Source organism: Pollachius pollachius (genome assembly GCF_949987615.1).
Source record: "Pollachius pollachius genome assembly, chromosome: 5".
In the NCBI taxonomy this organism is placed as follows: Eukaryota; Metazoa; Chordata; class Actinopteri; order Gadiformes; family Gadidae; genus Pollachius; species Pollachius pollachius.
This window is the reverse complement of record NC_136938.1, coordinates 18,642,148-18,663,655: the sequence shown is the minus strand read 5'-3', so window position 1 is coordinate 18,663,655 and position 21,508 is coordinate 18,642,148. Positions and strand designations below refer to the sequence as shown.

The 21,508-nt window shown below is 40.6% G+C and overlaps 1 protein-coding gene across 4 annotated transcripts in view; it reads left to right on the top strand.

The window, feature by feature from the left end:
* The first annotated feature begins 6,978 nt into the window (after positions 1-6,978).
* tead1b (TEA domain family member 1b) overlaps positions 6,979-21,508 on the top strand; it is a 37,617-nt gene continuing 23,087 nt past the window's right edge. For all 4 annotated transcript variants that reach the window (XM_079736701.1, XM_079736702.1, XM_079736700.1 and 1 more), the window contains exons 1-3: positions 6,979-7,107; positions 7,557-7,682; positions 17,580-17,839. In XM_079736701.1, the coding sequence (XP_079592827.1) occupies positions 17,638-17,839 (202 nt within the window). In that variant the 5' untranslated portion in view covers positions 6,979-7,107; positions 7,557-7,682; positions 17,580-17,637. The remainder of the gene's footprint in view (positions 7,108-7,556; positions 7,683-17,579; positions 17,840-21,508) is intronic.

Sequence of the window (21,508 nt, the reverse complement as noted above, 5' to 3'; positions counted from 1 at the left end):
ATACCTAAGGGGTGGGTTACAATAATTATAATAATAATAATTACAATCAAAATTCTGCATATGGAGGCACACTGTGGCATAAACAAGTATATAATATATTAAGCAAAACAATTAAAGTATCACATTTTTTTCTAATTTAATTATAATAAAAATTAATTATTGTGTGACAGACACACACAAACAGGCTCTTTCGGAACTACAATAACATCATCCATCCATGATAGCACTGGGGATTAGGCCAGGAAAGACACAGCAACATGGCTCCTCATGACCTGTTGGTAAAGTGAAAGGACAGGATTTGCCAAATCCTTGGAGGCGGGCGGGAAGATAAAAAAGAAAAGAAAACGCTGTTGGCCCGAACCCTATACTGATTAGTAGCATTAGTCAGGGGGTCCAGGATCCGCAGAGTGGGGGTCCGGGGCCTCTGCCAGCCCTGTACTCCTTTTTAAACAGAGACACAGCTGATTAATAGTCCTCCAACCACGATGGTGGGATGGGTGGGGGGCTGGGGGGGGGGATCCAGGGAGGAGATAAGAGAGGACAGGGCTTGGGGCTGTTGTCCTGTGACGAGGGGGGCAGCAGCTGCTGCAGCATCCCTCTGCTCTGCTCAGCGAGATTGGGCTGTGAAGCTGGGGCATGAGGCCGGGGCCCGGGCATGGGTCCACACCCCAGCACCCAGGCCTCGGCAGCCCCCCTGCCTCTGAGGGAACTGCCGGACCCTCCGCTCCGTCTTCTGTGTGTCACCGTCTGGCCCCCGGCTAATTAGCCCCGCCTCAAGTGTTTCCGTATTTGTCAGGTTGTTTTTTTGTCTCACTCCCTTTTGCAGCTTCCTGTGTTTTACGCTACTCTTTAAACCACAGTCCAGGGAGTGTTGGTTTCCTGCCAACATCGGATATCATATTACCATCCGCAGACGTGCCCTTTGCTGCCAATTAACAGATGAACCAATGCAGCTGTGTGAAAGCTTGAGTGAAACAAAGATGAATTGCTTTTTATTCCATAGATTCAAATAAGATCTAAAATGATCAGCTACATCTCAGAAGAGCTGGCAGATCTTGTGGACTATAAGGTCCTCCATGCAGACCGTGTGATGAGCATGCTCTAGCCAGATGCAGTCATCATGGTTACTTGTATGCAGCACAAAGCAGCAGTCATTTGGACTTTGACTCAAAATTGCAAGTATTAATAATTGTATAGTTCCCGAGAAAATACTTTTTTGAAAAACCAATATCAACAGTAAAGAAAAAAAACACTATACTTGCTTCCTTGTGCCAGCCACAAGGTAGCTGACAATATATGGTTTAAGAAGAACTGTTTAAAGGCCACTGTATAAACTTGAAGAATTTTCTATTTTCCTCTGCAGGCTATAACGTTGCAACATCATGTTTGACAATGGAACGTGAGCTGGCTTGTATGTAGAATACAGTTTCTCGCATATAATCATAACCTTGTGGGTATAATAGAAGTATATAAAGGTAATAATTAACTTTTGGTATAGAACCAAAGGTTTTCTGTAACCAGCATTTGAACCATGTTTAATGTTCCTTCTTTGACACACCCATTAAATAAAACAATGTGATGAATCATTGCGTCCCTGTAACTCTCCCCAGTGATGTCATCGATCACTTCCCTATATCCCCTCACTGATGGATGTGTTTGATAATGTTCCCGGATGCATGGATGCATGCTCTCACCTCAACCAAACTCACCCGGACACATAGGCACAGCTTGGACTTTTCACATGTTCCCAGCCCATGACATTTAAGTTGGGAATTTGACAATTTATTTTCAGTAGCCTTATTGTTATGACCCACTCATCATCAGCGGAACCAAGAACCTTAAGAGCCATTCTTTTTCATAAAAGAGCTGAAAATGACCACCAATAATCAGACACCACACAGAAAGATGTCTTGAGCAGAGCATTTCAAGCCATTAGGTGTAATTACCCACCTATTTCTCCTATATCACTCTATTCATCATGTGAAATAAGCCTCCATGAACATGCGTACATCTATGACCCTTTATCTGTGGTCTTCTCTCGCCGTAACCCCCTCAGAAAAATATCACATCGAAGAGACTAATACTGGGAAAAAAGTAGTTGATACCTATTACAGGTTAAGCCACTAACATCATTTATGAGTGGTTAAGCCACTTTCATCTGTTCATTATTGATTTGTACCCGAGACTCCAGCAGGAGAATCTCTCCCCATTGAAATGATAATCATCGCTCTCCCTGTTTCTTTTAATGGGTGTTCTTCAGTTTTAGAACACCTTTTCTCATACTTTTTCTTTGGAACAAGCCAAAAGAGTCAGAGCTTCCTGTAAGCCCTGATCTTACTTGGTTTTTCTTTTGTGAGGAAGAGCATTCTCTAGTTTGTTAAAAAAGATAAATGAAAAATAGGCTGAAATAAGGGCAACGATTACAGTTTGAAAGTGACAGGTTCTTTGGATAGTTTTACGATAATATATTCAGTGTATGTGTGCCAGAGGAGAGGGATGTAAATGCTGCTGTGCTTAATCTTTTTTGATGGCAGGACATAAAGCTCCTCTCTAGAAATATGCTTTTGTGTGATATGCGAAAATCCTCCGCCTCAGATACAATCTGCATGCACATCTGGTTCTAATCACATTTCAAACATTGGATATGCAATAATCTGTGTTAATGGCTGTGTCCTACATTCTATTGAATATTCAAATGACTTTGCTTATAGCCGGTGTGGGATATAACTAGCTAAAGTGCAATAGACATTTCAGGTGAAAATAGGTTGATCACCAAACGCATCCAACGCATAGCACAGTAAATCCCATAACTTTAAACATCTTGTCAAAGAGCAGTTTTGACGTGGTTGCTTTCCAATCATTTGTGAAGTGAATTTTCTGACAACAGACATAGACCATGGCCTTCTTGGCATGACTGATATTTTCATGAAGCAGAACAAAAGAACAAAATAGTTACTTTCACTATTTCTAATCATGCATGGCTATCCCCAATCCACTAAAAATCTACTTCTGTAGTTCCATTAAACAATGGCATTATCATTGTTACACCTTGATCAGATTTGAACTGAAACGCATTACACTGCTGATAATTGGATTTATTAATGGTTGTAAAATGTAGAAAGGACTTTGTACTTTCTGTCAAGTTGTTGGATTAAAGTGTCTCCTTAATAAGTTAATGACAATGTAAAATAAATAATAATGTCCTTCGAGAATGAGACAGAGTTAACACTCTGGGCTCTGTCTGTAGGAAAGGGTGGTTTGACATTCCCTTGAAAACAATGGCATGGGAAAGAGAAAGAAATAGCGTTTCTTGAAGAGAAAGCCGAGGGCGGGAGTAACGTTTTTTTTAATATCATTTATTTATCGGTCCCTGATTCTCTACTTGGTTCAAGTCGTTTTTTTGTTCAAGTTTGCTATCTGTGTTTTCAGTGTTTCTTCCCTTCTTAAGGAGATAATCTTCCTGCCTATTATTCTGTGATAGGTCTACCAGTCACCTCTGTGACCTCCAGATAATGTATACACATTTGTGATGAGATCAATATTAAAGTTTATAAATCACCCTTTAAGGTTGGATGCTTGATGTTAGATGTTTTCCGAGCGTGACTGCACAGAATGAGAACATTGAGTGATGCTGGCCAAACAGAGGTCAACATTGGTCTTTCACATTAGAATAAAAGACGTGCGCTCATCTACACGATGAGATCTATCGTAGTGATGGGATCTGCAGAGCAATGATGGCACAATTATCAAGTCATCTGGGCCTCTTCAGTCATATTTTTCTATGGAATGGATACAGCGGGCATGCCTCTGAGTACAGAGATGGACATCAAAGACACATCCCATTGATCCATATCTTCACTGCGTTACAGAACTGCATTGAAGGGCATTTATTGCACAAACATTTAGTCTACAAAAAGCTAAGCGGTTGCTTGGATACAAGTCGCCCGATTGTAGCATTGGATTGGAATGAGGGAGGAAGAGAAAGAGCTGAACTATAGCAAAGATGGGCATTTAGAAAATAACAAAATTATCATGCATGTATATAATGTTTCGTCATCTGCTTGTTTCATTCGTACTAGATATATCTTGTTATGTATTTTCTTTTTACATACGATACCAATATCTAAAAACAAATTCCAATGTTTGCAAAGAGGATGTGTCATCAACAAAAGGAAACTGATTAATACAAAGAGAGTAAAGTCATCAGATCCAACCACTTTCTTCATCAAATAGTAATGCAATGTTTGATAAGGGCACAACAGTTTTACATTTAGCCAGGGAGATTATGCTACAGCAAGTCCAACAGCCACATCATAATTGTGAATATAGTTTGATACGCTGCAGTTTAATCACAAAGCAAATACAAAATCTGTTCAATAAATATATCACCACAAGGGGGCATTTGCCGAGATTTGGTAGACATTTTAGGGGTTTCTGAGGCCAGTCAGTGGCTGTTTTTGAGTGGAAAAGGATACCAGGAAAAGGTCTGCACCTGGCCATACAGGCCCATCTGATTAGCCAGGGTCGCAGGCCAGGCGATCTGCAGTGAAATGAACTAAACCAGGCTAATTGTATTGCTCCTTGGCCTCCCTGGGAGGCTTTGAGCAGGGAACAGCAGGCTCAGAGTCAAAGTAATTCCATCCTAGAGCAGTGGGGCCCTATTAAACCAAGGACCACCGATATTATGGATAGTGCGTACTTTGATTCCTCTGTATGGGATCTAAAACAGCAGATCCAAAAGGTGGTTTATATTCTCTGAAACATCAGACTATGATGATAATGCCAACAAGACTGACGTTGTTGCATTAATTAATGTTAACTTGAATTTTAACATTAGGATGTTCTAAAATCCTTTTGGGTCACTCCTATTCTGTATAAACTTATAATTTCTGACCTGGGTAGAATTACATCACTCCTATTCAGTATACATTTATTATTTCTGACCTGGGTCAAGGAGCTTTTAACAATGAATGCCTTCAGGCTCCAGCCTCAACAGTGTCGACCATTGAAGATGGCAACAGCCATCTCATTAGGGGAAAGCTTGTTCAGGGTCACTTGTTTCCTCTTTCACTATTCCCTACATAGTGAACACTATATAGTACACTATTCAGGGATTGAGGGGGAACTGGGATACTTATTGTGCACCAAAAGTCCATCGACATGGCGTGTATTTGTAATCCTGTATGTTGAGGATCCTCTCTATTGGATGAATCCAATGACAACGAAATCCATGTTGCATCATGGGATATACTGAGGAAATAAGTGGGCCTCAGTTGAACATGACTTTAACAAGACTTGGGTATCAAGTTGTGCACTAATAGACTGAATTTGTCTTGATTTGTACATGCACATTTGGGACACCACTTCACTATGGTGAAACTCAAATAGTGCACTACTTGGGGCACAAGTGGAATCTGAACAAGGCCATGAGCACTTAGCTCGGAGGCAGTGAGGTTCTAACAAGCAACCCTCCTGTTGACAGGTGACCCATTCCTCTGGACCTCCTTCCACCTGGGGGACAGTATCCCCATGCGTGGTGGATATTTTAAAGAAAAAATGGACTTTTGGTCATCCAGACCTTTTGTTTCTTGTGAAAGAGCAACACAATACCCCATTAGTGTTTTTCTCGTACACAACCGTGACCAAGCCCTGACTTCAATAGTTTAATGGAAAAGGGCCAACCATCCTAAATAATCTACGACAGTATTGCTGTTACATTGCATAACCTGGGGAAAGATTAAAACAATATTCCTCTTATAGTACAAGATACACCAACAACATCAATTAATAAAAAATCATACACATCTGGGGTTTACAATGCTTAGACAGGACAAGGAGGGAGGACGCAGAAATACTCAAAAACTAAAAATTTGTTCACCACCTCTGAAAGAATCTCATTGTTATTAACATTGTTGCATACTTGTCTGTTTGGTTCTCTTGATGGTCTGTGGCCAATCACAGAGGAGTTTGTTGATGAGCCCAAGACTAAAGAATTTCATTGCCAGTGACTCTGCTCTGTAATTGTTGTGTATATGACAATAAAACCATCTTGAATCTTGAATGGTGGGTTGGGCTTGCAAATACCTCAGTGAGCATTGTCTCTGTAAGGAGGAATACAGATCAATAAAAAAAAACTTTATCATATCTATATTTCTGTGTGTGTGTGTGTGTGTGTGTGTGTGTGTGTGTGTGTGTGTGTGTGTGTGTGTGTGTGTGTGTAGCCAGGTGTTTTGATATATAGCCTGAAGTAGGCTGTCATTTGTCTTCATATATTGTGTTCTTCATCTCATGGCATCTCAAGAAACCAAATACAGTCAATCATTGGCTGTACTCATATCTGTACATTTTAGTACAGATAGTTTAGTTGGAGTAGTTATGTAGTATGTATTTTTGCACAGAGCAATGTTTAAATGCTTTATACAATATTTATACTGTATGATTATTATAGTACTTAATATAAAATGTGTATTTTGCTTTGTTGTTCAAGTTCAACCATACAAAGCATTGTTGTTTACGGTGTGCAGGGCTATTTTATCTAGATGCCAAACACTGCAACTATCAACTCATCTTAAATAGTATATTTCTGTAGTAACATAGTCCCACTGCACTAAACATTTGTTTTGTTTTGTGTATATGATACACGTGGCCCGATTTATATTATACACAGCCCTTATCATTATTGTTTATACTGCATATGACGTCACATTTTCTTGCTTATTTTTTCTTTCAACTATTTATTTGCCCTGACTTCAAATGCAGGCGTCTTAAAACAAAAATATAGTTTATTTATACGTCTGCCGACATGTGAGGTCACTCCTCCAGATTCTGCCCCGTGTCCATGTTATCAACACGACTGCTGGGATCGGGGATGACGACACCTTTGCTCCGCCCCAATGCAAACTCGCTCTTTGCGTTCATTTCATTCTTGTTCTCATTCCGGGCATTCTTCGCATCTCTGTCAGTCCGACTGCGTTTTACGTACACCTTCCTGGCTGGCCCAGAAACAATACAATAACTTTACACAGTTCTCCAATATCAATAATATCACATCTGAAAAAAAATCTCAAGAGGTGATTTATATGAATGTCAATAACGGATGTGTTTGAGGTAAGTTTCAACGTAGTTAATGATATGCAAACATCGCAGACTTCTTCTCGTAGTGGGTTTACATCATGCGCTTGAAATATTTCTTCATTTTGTCTTTATTAAAATAGCAACGTAGCGATTCAGTTCGTCCCATATTGTTTAAAGAATTTCCATCGATGAGATGGCCGATTTTCCTCGGTGTTGCAACAGGGTGCTCACTTTGTCCGCTCAGTGTTGTGGGAGACTGCACTGACATGGCACCAAAATCTTTGACATTTTTTACATTTTTTGGGAAGAAGCGTGACCACACCGCCCTATACCTTACGCGTATAATACACAGAGGTGGCGTGACAGAACATCGGAGAGTCTCAGAAACAAATCCGATTTTTCCGAATCAAACGATAAGTAGCGCTTGCATGAGTTTTTGGACAAGATGACGGATAAAAACGGAGGTGTTTTCCTCTCCATAGTTGGATCCGCCGCCGGGAGTTGGAGATTTCACCGGAGAATTTTCGGGAAACTACCAAACCGCGTTGCAAGACTTGTTGCTTCGACACATCTGGCTGTGCATTTTTCTGATCGCCATCGAAGTTTGCGTGAGTATATCCCCTTATTTTCCACCGGGATACCGGAATGCCTTCTACTCCATGTTACACACCACATTGAGCCCAGCTTCAACTCCTATGTTGCAAGACGGATACAGACACTTCTCGCTCGCCTGGCGAAAAAACACATAGTTCTATCTCGCAAAACAACAATATTTACAATATCAGAATGTATATTTTTTCCTTTATGTCCTGGTTATTTATGCCTACTCTTCTATGTCAAGTTGGCATGGATTCCGACCAAGGTTTCAGAATAAAAGTGGCGTGCAATTGATTTATTTTAAGCAACTCTTTATTTATTCCAAAAGAAAACGGTGTGTCATGGGAAATCCGAACAGCAAATTATGAAATGGACAGGTTATACGAACGGATAGCCTATGTTTCCAAACGCTGTTGTGCAGCCTTTATTTGGGCTTCCCTTTTTCCCATATCCGCCTTTTTTTTCGGGATATGCCTGCTCAGCTAAAACTAAAGTAGTAGGCGACTGATCGCACGGAGAGAATGGTCTGCACTCGACTATGGGCAGAGACAGGGTTGGAACTTAGTTCAGCCTTACTTTGCCCATTATTTGAGTGTCTTCTTTTAAAAAGGCATGGTAATATGCGGTAGTTAACAGGTCATTATGCGATGTAAACATTCAATCAGCACTATCAGTGATGATATGCATGTAATATTTCCAGTTCCAGATTGTGATCATTTATCAATATACAATCTTTAGACTTTCTCTTTTGAACAAATCCATCAAGTCAGCTCAGCTTTCTAAACATTCTTTATGATCAATTCCAAAGTGTTGTTTTTAATGCCATATGTAGGACATTGTTGCATGTTATTACTAAGATCATGTTCATTTAACATATAATGACAGCAGCAGTTATCAGCTATAGAGTATAACAGGAGAGTGATTGATTTTATTGACATTCTTTTGGTGTTTTTTTAAATGTGTTAATGGTAACCTATATATGTCCAAAACTGAAAATGTCATGTCTTGCCCCTGGGCAACACACGATTATCTTCAGGTAGATGTAAACTTAATTGTATTGACTACAAAATAAATAGAAAAAGATTTTGATAAGGCAATTCTAAAAGTGTTTTAAGTGTTAATGGTGGTTTCTCATACATTTCAAATAGGTTTTCAGTATGGCTAGGGACACATTCATTAATTAATTTAGCTGCTATTTAAAACGTACAGGGAGTATTCTTTCAGACTTAATCCAAACATGTTTCAATTGTAAGAAATAAATCTGCCTGAAAGGGAAAAAATAGGGGGAGCAAAAGATGCTTTGTTTTCAGCTTATGCAACCATTGGACCTGTTGGACGATGGCCTGAATGGCATTTTCAAAAGAATAGGATATTGTCTTTGCTGAAACACGAGTCCCTACTTTCAAAATTCGGATTTGAGCTCTTATGTATCACTCAAAACTAACTTAGTGACATTTAATCATTGTTACATCCTTTACTATATAATGCCCCATTGTTTGATTATTTTACATATTCTATGACCACAGTTGCATGGTTATTGTCAGCCTCTTTGTTTGGCTGCCCATCATTGAAGTCGTTTTTTAGCAACAATGCTGTATTAATGATGTTTACATATGTTGTATAACCAGTGGTGGATTGTTAGTGTGGTCTTAACATGTAGAACGGAAATACTGCAATTAATGGAAACCTTTGATACTGATAGCTATAGATAGCTATAGATAAATGGTATCATATAGACCTAACCATCATTAAATATAACCATACTTTTCTATTCTAAAGATATAATTCACATCGATCTGTATAACTCACCCTGCCTAACATCAAATCAAATGCAAATCTTATGCAGGAGGAAAAAATCTCTTTCAACCATTGCACTAAATCAGGTTTAAAATGACATTCACATTTTAACCGTTGGCGTATTTATAACGGTGTACTCTGTAGACCACCACTCTAGTCATACTCACAGTTAAAGTCGTAGGTATTAAAGAACCATCAAAAAACACTGAAGGATAATGCTTATCAGAAGCCTCACAGCTATCATTCAATTGCATCACTTATTTAGTTATATATGCGTATCATTCAACAAGACAAGTGACTAGAAAGTGGGATTTTGGAATAAGCCAACGTCAAATGAGATGCCATGAAACAATCCTTGTTGGTTGAGAAATCAATAGACGTGTAGATAGATGTGTGTTCAAATGGTACTCATGTGGCTGTTGGTTTTTGGAGCGAGTTCAAAACTATTTAATATGGAAATTCATTGTTGAACCATAGCAAGATGAAACTATTATTTAATCAAATTCTTGTTGCTATATTTCCAGCAAAAAACAAGAACATTTAACCTATTTTCTTTTCGCTGGGAAAAAATGATGTCACATAATATTTTTGTTTTCCATTATCTAATCTCCAACCGTTTTCTTCTTTTATTGCAGAAACATTGCACTAAAACATTTGTTATCCCCGCATTATCTGTTATCTCTTCAAATCTAAATTAAGGAAATTAATCGTTACAAAGATGATAAATCAGGCATCAAAGCAAGTCCAAATGCCAGCCTCTTAGCAGTCAAGGCTGGCCGGAAAGAAAAGGAAAGAAACAATCCAGTGGGACTCAGAGTGTGTGTGCCCCAAGGTAAACCCAGGGTTAGAAAGGGAATTGTAGAGTAAAGGCAGCTGCGAAGTACTAAGAGCAGGGCCCCAATGAGGCCAGTGTAGAATGCCACCAAAAAGGAAAAGCAGGCTCAAAGCCGCTGACGTCATCTAAGTAAATCTGCTTCAGTACCGCAGTCGTAAAATGACTGCCAGCTACCGAGTGCACTTTGGCCTTGTCAACAACCCCAGCCCCGGTTGACAAGGCCAAAGGGGTGTTTGGCAGTGGGATATTACTTTTTCCATGATAGATATTGTTATTGGAAATAGGATATGTCCATCCATATTCACAGTTTGACTTCATCGTAAAGAGCGCGAGTTTCCTCTGTTGCTTCTATGGCAAGCCACACAGGTCCAAAACTTTTTGTGATCTCCTTAAGATAATGGTGAGAATGAACGTAAGATGTTATTATCACTAAAAAATGTTAAAATAAATGGAAGACCGTTTGAATAAATAATGTAATCCTTCCTCTGTAAGTAAAGAGAGCGAGCAGTCATTTAGTTATAATTTGTACCATTTGTTGCTGAAATCCCATCCTTATTTGGAGAAAAACCTACAACATTATATTTTTGACTTTGTTTAGACACAGATGAAAAGCAATATATAATCCATGAATCATTAGATGAGTCAGTTTCTGAAACCCCCATAAACGCTTGAGTTCTTGGGCACAGTCAAAGCAGGAATTCGAAACCTCACCAACTTTCTTTTGCGTTGCTCATAGAAGCAGTAGGAGCTTGGAATCAAGCCTCCTACTGACGAAGGAAATCTTGCAGCCATTGCACAAATGGACCAGATTACATTCATTAAAAGTGTTTTTATGTGTGGCTTTTATTTAAATATAACCTATCCAACCCCTTGCAAACCACAATCCCTATTATATCCTAAAACATTTAATTCCTATAGATGATGTATGATCAAAGCAGATACAAATCTATGTATCTTCTCTGAAGTTTTTGTCTTATTGCCAGCCCAATTAAACCGGCCACAAGCAACCAATGGATTTCAAAGAACTGCACTGTCTAGCGGATGACAAATTGATGCTTAGGCTACCCTAAGTGCCAGGACTTCCATGGTGGTCCACTAGTTGTCTCTTATTGTTTTGGTCAGCAGATCCAGTCACCACTGCAATACATTTTAACGCCTCATCTCTTGCTCAACATTTTTATTGGCTATTTATTGGCTTCCAGGAGATTTAGGAAGAATTGCCTCCAAGGAAGGCATTTCTCAATGTGCAGAGGTAGACTTCCTCCATCTAGTAGGAAAAGGTGAAGAAAAGGTACACAATACGTGCTGAATCAAAGATCCAGAGATCAAATTGGCTATTTATGGCACTCGTGATGCAGCTATTTGTTTAGTAAACAGATATGGATTGGGAGAAAACAATGTCGCTTATTGTCGAAAAAAATAACCTGGTTGAAACTTATGAAAGATGAGTTTATTCATTAAAAAAACTGAATATAAAGCACACATCGTCTTGGTACAACAAGTCACATCTGGCCGGGGGAAAAAACGATTTTTGACTGTTGCTCTTCTACATTTGTGATGCAGGTCAACTACAACCCTAAGTGTAGTCAAAGGTTAGCGATGAGGTGAAGTAATTTAGGAGGAGGAGGTGGTGGAGGCGATGAGAACCACGAGAAGGAGCCATCGGAAGGGTCCAAAGCTAATGGTGGCCTTCGTTCTCATTTCTATGACTTGTTTTGTCATACCCGTGCGCACGTGTCTGGAATGAGCCAGCGGCCCGGGCCTCATTCTGCTCTGCTCTCATAACTGTCAGGAGATCCTTTATCTGATGGACCTTTATTTACAGCTTCAATTTCCTGAGCTTCTTGTGTTCCGCCTTTCTCCACACCAGCGTCACATTGGAGTATATGCAGTCTGGAATGCATCGCATATTTTTTTTGAAAGAAAAATATTTTCCAAGCTTTCGTCTTCTTTTCAGAAAATGAAATTATTATTTATGTATTATCAGAATTTTAGTGATGTTAGACACCGAAGGACAGGGACGTGTTAGTAGAACAAGGAGAGATATGCTTAACCAGTGCCTATTTGTTGGACTGGACACCTCTTGTGTTGTTCACGTCACGACAGTTATAGCTGTTTTTAGGTAGAAGGCAGGCAGGGAGGCCTGCGCTGACAGTACCTTTAAATCAATGGGCTTCGCTGACAGAGATTGATCCCAGTGTCCAGACAGCTGCTGGTTGGAAGGATCCAGGTCTCATGTTTGAGTGAGATGATGTTGGACAGATTCCTTGCACCTAAGCGTGCAAGTTTAAAGAGGCATGAAATAAACACATGGCCTTTGCCAATAACTGGAAGAGCATTGGCAAGCTTACCAGCGACTCCAATGGACCTTTGGAAATTGGTATTGAAAAGCTTGCTCATTCATTCATTAGGACTCTATAGCCTGTAGATTTTTTTTTTCATTAAAACTTGATATAGTGCTTTGTATGATCAGACATTTTAATTTGAACAGTCTTTAGAAATATTTCCATTATTACTTTGGAGGTTCGTGTTCTTTTTTCCTCATTCAATTTATTTTTGTCTTAGGATACATTTGCGGTCTGCTTAGTAATTCCGTCAAATACTTTGTAGTTAGGAGGCTTTTATTTATGCCTGATTAATCTAGACGGTGGGTTCGGGCTGAACTATTATGCTCAATGTTGACACTAGATAAAGGAATAAAATAGCCTATTTCCATAGATTTTACATGCACATATTTCAGAAGATTCCTTTCTTTACCACTACATGCGCGTTGGTCCTCACTGATGGATGTGCTATTCCAGAGTTAATTAACCTGCTTTAATGACATCATGAAAGTGTAAATGGAATTCCATCTATGTATGTCATTGTGAATGTGCATTATGGGAAGCATATTCTGCAAAGACTAAATGGAATATTTTTGTCAGCAGCAGTAATTAAGAGGACCAGGATATGTCTTTACAACATGCAGAATCTTGTAATCACCTGGTGATTATAGTTTTCAACATTGTGGACTTAACTGCTGTGGGCCATTATGGGGTGCACGGAAGTCATTCACAGAGTCATTATTGCACCCTCCAAGATAACGGGCACAAAAGAACAAAATTACATTTGAGACCTCTCATCTGTTATTTCATTACCTTGCTGCGCCTGATGGGTAAAATTGGTTTCTCTTAATTTAAGAAGCTGGATTCCAGGTAGGCGAGTGGTTTATGTAATCTGGCGATAAGCGTCATCTCTCTTAATGCCATGTCACAGCTACCCCACTCCGCTACTACCACACACGTGTTGCATTGTCACCTCCCCTCCCCCCATCACACAAATAGGTCTATTTCCATGGTTCCCACATTGTAAAGACAAGAGTGTGCAATTATCCATTGGCCTCATGTGTTTCTACAGATGACATTCATACCTTCCTCCGGTTGTCATAATTAGGCCTGGGATTCTAGAGCACTTAGAGACCACATCAATGGGCAACTCTGCCATGTTATTCACACGTCTCCCATCTCCAAAGTAGCCATAGTACACAAAAGAAACAATGCACAGCAGCTAGTTATCCTCACCAATGTAGCTAGGCACGGCCGGGGAAACAAAATGTTATCACCACCAATGCTACTTTTCTTGTGTATAAGAGGATAATGCATAAACTGCATAAGTAATCTCACATTCCTCGTATAGCCTTTTTACTTTTAGAAGATATGCCTTTCAAAGCGACAAAACCGTTGCCCACGTATCAACGTATCTGTGGACAAACTCCCCGTCATAAAAATCCACATCTTTCCTTCTTTGTAGTTCTTTGCTTTTTCTATTAGGTTTCCCATTAAAGTGGTGATTAAAGCCACGTTTCATTGTATGATGTTGATTCTTGAGAAAGCACAGAAATTCAAGCGAGGCAGAGTGCTGGAGTTCTGTGGCTAGCCGTGATGGGGTGATAATTATTCCCTCTACTTAATGGTCTGTTGTTGGAGAATTAATGATCTATGATCACATAGGCCACAGTAGCATGGCAACACAGAACCAGAAAGGATTCTGTATAGACTCCAAGGAAGTACAGGGTTGGGGAATGGGAGAGACACATGTATCCCTGAAATCGCATTTCTGTTTTTGTCTCACCTGAGGAAAGCCTTCATATGTAAAGATTGTATGTTTATTATCTTAATCACTGGAATTTTGGTTTTTAAATAATTGGATGCAAAGTCATTCCACACATAGATATTTTCCATCTCCCGTTCCCGCTAAAGATACAGTCCTGCTGTCTTTTATTAGCTAGAGACATTATTAGCCAATACACAAAAGCATATTTTGGTATGCAGTTTTGTTGTAAATAAAACTAGAATGCCAGGCTTTGTAGCCGTGTAGTGGGGAGACTCAATGGTTCTGTAAAATACGAGAGACAAGCCGGTGACTTCTGTATTTGATTGAAGTTAGAGATAATACCAACATGATGATGGTCTGTTGGAGGAATTTATAATGTAATTCATTACTCTTTTCATATATTATGTTCACAAACATATAGACATGTAAACGTAAGCAAAGCAAAACAGGAACATACAGAGATAGTACTATGGAGCACTATTATGTTATTTTATAACATGTATAACATACCATATTAATGACTGTCTATTGTGCTTACTAATAACATACACATTCACATGTTCTGTAAGGCACGCTATCTTGTCATCATTTCATTATTCTGTGCCTGTTGATAAGCGCCCCGGACAATAACAATACTCTCGCCCTCCCTCTCACTCTTACATTTCCCACACACAAACATGCACACCTGCAAACAAACTCCAAAGACAATATTGTATGCTGAGGGATGGCAAGACACACTAGACTGCTGTTAGTTTGATCACAAGAAAATCACTGACATTTCATAAAGGGTGTGTTAATTTATTTTAATAAATATTGTTTCTAATTTTGTGTTTGCTTACAAAATGCTACATTTCTCCTCAGATGATGTATTGCACCAAATGCTTTTTTATCTTCCTTTTCAAGCTAACTGCTCATGCACAGTATTTTTAAGTGATGTCTAAGCCATAAATAAAATAATGTGTGTTAGAAGATAGAACATGTCTTAATAATGTGATGACATGGTCAAGGGTTACTGCCGCGTAATGGTGAAAGAATCCAGTCCAGTGGTTTATTAAGGCATACATACATTTCCTATAAATTTCGATCCAATGAAACGTTATCGAGAGCTGCACACCAGTCCATCATCGGGTGAAACCTATCAGTGTCTCTTTTAATAATACCGTCTTTATAAACATGGCATCATAGATACCATTCACACTGAAAGGCTCGGCAAAAAGAGCCGACTGTATTTTGCGACGTGTTCAATATGAATGAGATTAAGGCTTTAATAGGTGGACAACACCATTTGTCTCCCTCATATTCGTTCTCCATCAGACACGGTCCATAATGGATTCATGGAGATATGTGTCCTTATGAGTCGAACAAACTGGCATACTACTGACGTAGCATTTCTAAAAAGCACCATCAATGCCGCTACAGTTGAATATCAGAAGTTAGAACACAATAGTTATTTGTGGAGTGTATTGTTTTGTGTCAGGCTAAAGGGTGGAGTTGCTGGTTCAATAATTCATCAAGCATCACAGTAGCAGTATTCATTTCCTGTGAAGTGTGAGCATGCCACCTGTGGCCGTGAGAATGGCAAAATAGGCCTGCGTGAAATCAATATACACGTGGTGTATATACGGCCCATGCAGGATGAATCTGGATAAACTCTTTTAAGGACTTTGGTCAGCAGATCTAGTCACCACCAAAAAATACCTCATTATCGATGATTAAGGTAAATGAAGAGTACTTCCGTTGCGGGCCATATATTTTGCAGCGGCTGACAAGTCTTTTAGTTTGTCACTGACACATTTTTTGTCTTTTAAATTTAATCTAAGAACAGCACTCATTGTCGTAATTACATCATTGCGTTGGACCACAATCAACACACTTTTAACACTGATTACTTTGAGTAACATTCGGCCGGTTGGTGTGAAGCGCTAGACAAACAGAGGGTCCATGCTTCTTAGTGGTCCAAATGGGAATTCCCCCCCCCCCTCCCCTCATCGGTTTGTGAGTTGGTTCTGCAGAGTCAGCAGGAAAGCACACAAAAACGGAATTCAGTAAAAAATCCCTCCTCCCCACTCTCTGCTGGGAGTTTTTTTTGGTGCTTTTTCCCCCCCAACAGCCTGCCTCCCATCTCACCTCCCCCCTTCAGCCATCCCCTCACCACCATCCCCTCCCAGCACCCCTCATGAACTGACACACGCTAGAAGAAACATATGCTGCTATTTCCACTTTCCAACAGCTTGTGCTGCTTAGAAAGAATGGAGCTCAGCGGCAGTAGGGTGGAGAGAAAGGGGGGAGATTAAGGCAACTGCTGCAGAAGGTTTAAACATTTATGTGGAAATACAATACAAACACATGTAATTGGACATTTAAAACAACAGCCCAAATTGAAGTGCTGTAAATGCCTCAACAAGGACCTGTTTTCAGGTAGCCAGATGCCCTAAGTTAGTTCCTTTCCCCAGTTCCTTTGCATTATTATAATCACAATGTTTCATTTACCATATGTTATCTAGTTATGTACCGATGTAATATATTTGAAAAAAGCTATTTTTATTCTTTAACATTCAAAGAAGTAGTTATTTTATGTTGATGGCAAAACAAGTATAAAATTGTTCCAAAGTTGTAACGTTGTTAGGCTTTCTTAGAGCTGCGCCTTCTGTAAAAAAAAAGCTTGGTTATTTATGTTTTTATGCCACATATTTATCTAAATAGTTTCATTGACTCTGCCAAACTCACTCGTGTCACTCTCAAGTTACTTCCTATGACTGACACTCTCTAAGCAATGCCAACGGAAGATGAGTCAACCTGAAAGAATGTGCTATACTATGAATCATTTCAGAAGTATTCATCTTAGCTTCTACATAACCCACTCCACTGTGTCCCAACCGTGTAAAGATCGTGACCCTCAAAACACGACGAGCGGTACTAAAACCCCTAAACCCTTGATGAACCCAACTGACATCACTTGCTTCAATTCGACTAGCCTTGTCTTGGCTGTGTCTCTACGCTCTCCTCCCTATTGCGGATCTTTTGGGGCTGCGGGCCTGGGCAGCATTTTGGTGTTGGGTGTGCTGGAGGCAGCTGCCTACACATTTGCAGCTACAGCCTCTCTGTCCTGTGTGTGTGTGTGCGTGTGTGTCCTTATCTGATCTCGTCTGTGTTTGTTTCCCTGTCTGCCGACTATCTCCTCCAGGGCTCACCCTAGTCTGGTCCAGGCCTCGGCTCGCACAGTCCTGACCCTTACCGCCACCATGGACCCCGGCAGCTGGAGTGGCAGCGAGAGCCCCGCGGAGGACATGGACAGGCTGAGCGACTCGGCCGACAAGCCCTTGGACAACGACGCAGAGGGCGTGTGGAGCCCCGACATAGAGCAGAGCTTCCAGGAGGCGCTGGCCATCTACCCACCGTGTGGCCGCCGGAAGATCATCCTGTCTGATGAGGGCAAGATGTACGGTGAGTACCGGAGGCCACCTTTGAACAGTCCACGGGGGTGAGTGAGTATGGGTGTGTTGTTGGGTTGGGTAATTTGCACTTGCAGTTTTTTGTGTTGTATACACAATGTGGTGTGTATAGACACATGCAAACACGGTGGACAGAAAGCCAGGGAATTGATTTGAAAATCGTGTTGAACCAGATGATTATGCATGAGACAATCAGGATAAGAGCCATACTGGCTCACTGATGGTGAACAACTCCTCTGGCCTTCCAGAAGTTGCCTGTGTAAGCGGAGCAGCAAGGTTTGGTCAGCAGCAGATGGTACTACGGCTGCCACCAGCTGTAGCCCCTCTCCTCCCTTCAAATCTCCCCCCACCCCACCCCCATTCCTGGCTGCCTGATGTCATGGAAAGAGGGACTCTTTTTTTCTCCTGCAGATTTGGACTGTCTCACAGACTGTCAGTGTCAAGGGAAGCCGAGAGACCCCTCCTCTCTCTGCCTCTTACTCTCTTGTCTGTTTCTCTGTTTGTCTCTTTGTCGCTGTCTCTCTCTGTGTCTCTCTCTCTCTCTGTCTTACTCTCTCTCTTTCGGTCCCTGTCTCTCTCCTGGGCGTTTGCTTGCAACTGTCATGTGACCCCTCTGGCCAAATAAAATGTAAATTCTAGTTCCCCCAGCCCTAACCAGGACCCTTCTCCAGTCCGTCTTCCGTTTAACTCCCCTTCTCCCTGGCAGGGGCCGGCTTGGGGTGTCAGACAGACCAATACACTCTCCACTCTCCACTCTGGATGAGAGCTCAGCAAATTGGTTTACTTCGGGTCAAAATGATAGCATTAATTTCTACCGTCAGCACGCAGTAAATTCTTACATGGCAAAGCCGCTGCAGTTCAATTGATATACCAGGAGAAGGATTTTTGAAACATAAAATGTAAAAAAAAATTGAACTATATTTCGGGCAATCTTTTGCTTTAGTGTTAACTCTAGTGGCCGTAGTGAAACTGTTTATCTTAAACTTTAACTAGGGCCAGGGGTGGACTTGTTTAAAGGGTAATTCTGGTGTAAAATGGATTTGGGATATGTTTTGTATGATAACGAGTTGAAACGTTTGTTTTGGAGCACAAAAAACACATATAGACTTCAGTTGGCTGTTTTTAGCCGATTCTATCAAAACGCTATAAACTTGGAACGATGGGGGCACTGGTTATGGTAAAAACTAAATCGCTATTTTAAACCACTTAAAAGACTACATTTTGTTTTTAAGACTCAATAGGTAGATTGACGAACACAGAGATTGTGGCATCCGTCAGCAACACGCAAGCTCTGTGTTCGCCAATCTACTTATCGAGTCTTAAAAACAAAATGATGTAGACGGGTGATCTACTGATGGTATTGTGTGTATAAAATGTCCTTTTTAATAAACAATCTGTACACTTACAAAGTTCTCAATGCCTCGTTTTATATGTTAAGACCCTTATTATACTACCAAAGAAGTGTCAGGCTATTTTTAGCCTTTTCAGTGGTTTAAAATAGCGATTTAGTTTTTACCATAACCAGTGCCCCCATCGTTCCAAGTTTATAGAGTTTTGATCGGCTAAAAAAGGCCAACTGAAGAAAGTGTCTCTATACGGTTTTTGTGCTCCAAAACGAACGTTTCAACTCGTTATCATACAAAACATATCCCAAATCCATTTTACACCAGAATTATCCTTTAAGGTAAAAGCAGAAGCTGGGCTAGTCCCACTTTCTTCTCTTCAAACCATTTGGATTGGAGAGTGAGGCTGAATTTAAACTTCTGCATACAGCATGTTTACTAAGCGTGCCGGTATACTTCCATATCATGTTAACTTGTACACAAAGGGGGCAGTTTAGCATTTACGACCCAAAAACAAACATGCCTGATCACGGCTCGACCATTTGTATTTGTATTTATAATAGTTCATTATTTTTTGTAAAATTGTTCCTGCTCAAACATTCCGGGTAACCTCTGGAAGGACTACATGCCCACGTACACAGGCACATTCCGAGGCAGTATATTGATACTGCCTCTTATGTTCTAGTAGTAATAGTAGTTTATACTACTACTTACAGTAGTAGTATAAGTAGTAGTAGTAGTAGTAGTAGTAGTAGTAATAGTAGTAGTAGTAGTGGGTGGCTTTCTTTCCATCTATCATTTATAATACACGGAAGGGCTAAGGGCATTCACCAGGTTAGACCTGTTGTAACTAGGTAAAGGAAATGCCAGATGCCTTTCATTTTTATGTGGGCCGGCGCTTCAAGACATCAAATCAGTGGGGCTTTGTTTACCATGTAAATTTCTTGCCGGCATCCATCAGATTTCCATAAGGGATGCGCTCCTCGGTAGCAGGGCCTCTTTTCAGAATACCATCAGAGATGATGAGGAACCCATGAAGGGTCCTCCAGAACGGCTCAGAGGCAGGGGTTTCTCTAAAATAAGAATTCTATAAAAAGATTTTGTCTTTTAAGCGGGCAAGGTCTTGAGTAAATGTGGCTTGTAATCCAGCTCCATGCACTTTTTTTTTTATAAGACACAGGAAGACAAAAACCACTCCTGGCATGTAATATGAAGCAGGCGCAGCAGAAGGGGAAACATGTATTTGTGAGAGTAGAGGCCACTAGGGATGCTACAGTGTTCCATACACAGTGCTGATCACAAGAGGAGCCGCCACGAGTGCCCTTAAGCCCTTTGTTACCCAGGGGCAGAGTGCTGTTAATTAGCAACAGTCTCTATAGCAACTGTCTTGCTGTACAAAACAATGCCTAATTTCTCCTTCTTGTGGTGTTTACCTGGAGTGTTTTCTGATGTCCAAAAAACTATCAGTGGTTGGCACCGTGCCCGTTCCTGTGAGGCTAATTGTGACTTGGACAGGAAGCCTCGCAGCTGCGTAGTAGGGATGTCCCAGCACTCTCCCCCTGGCTCCCAAGTCCACTGGCCACTAGATGTTAAAAAGCACAAGGAAAACATGTCAGTAATGCAGCCGAAGACCTTATCGCGCTACAGTTACACAGTTCACCTGCTGTGCGAGGCTGCATTTATTTATTCTTGAAATTGGGTGCATATATGAAATGACACGATTCACGCAAATTTTATGTTTATTCATTGTTATGCATTTGCACATGCCCTGCTGCAAACTAAATAGCATCGGCTTCGTAGCTGAAGAAAGGACACAAATTGCATATTGATACTGTCTAGGCCCAATCCACATAGTTTTTTTTGTTAGATATCTTTTCATTGGCTCTCTTCTATTTACAGACAATAAAGCATAGGTAGTAGTATTATTTTCAGGAGTATTATATCAAATAAATAGGGGGAAACATTTTGAACAAGATCTCTTTGGGGAAATAAATCATAGTGTATTATTGTCTTTACTCTGGGTGTGATGCCACAGTTTATCCAATTAGTTTCAACATGTTGTCAACACTGCGCAGGTCTGATCCGACTCACTAGGCTAAAAGGATAACTATATGGGCTAGGCTAATGGGCTGGAATATTCAGTCCATATCATGCCGCCCTCCCTCTCTCTGAGTCCTTTGAGGTAAAACTCCTCCCGTTACCTCTCTGTGGTTGCTCTGCCACCTCATCAGCGCTCCAGCCTTTAGACCCCTCCTGTGGGAACTAAGTGGCACTTGGTTTGCGGGGATGCCAAGGATGAGTTAGATATAATGAGCAGA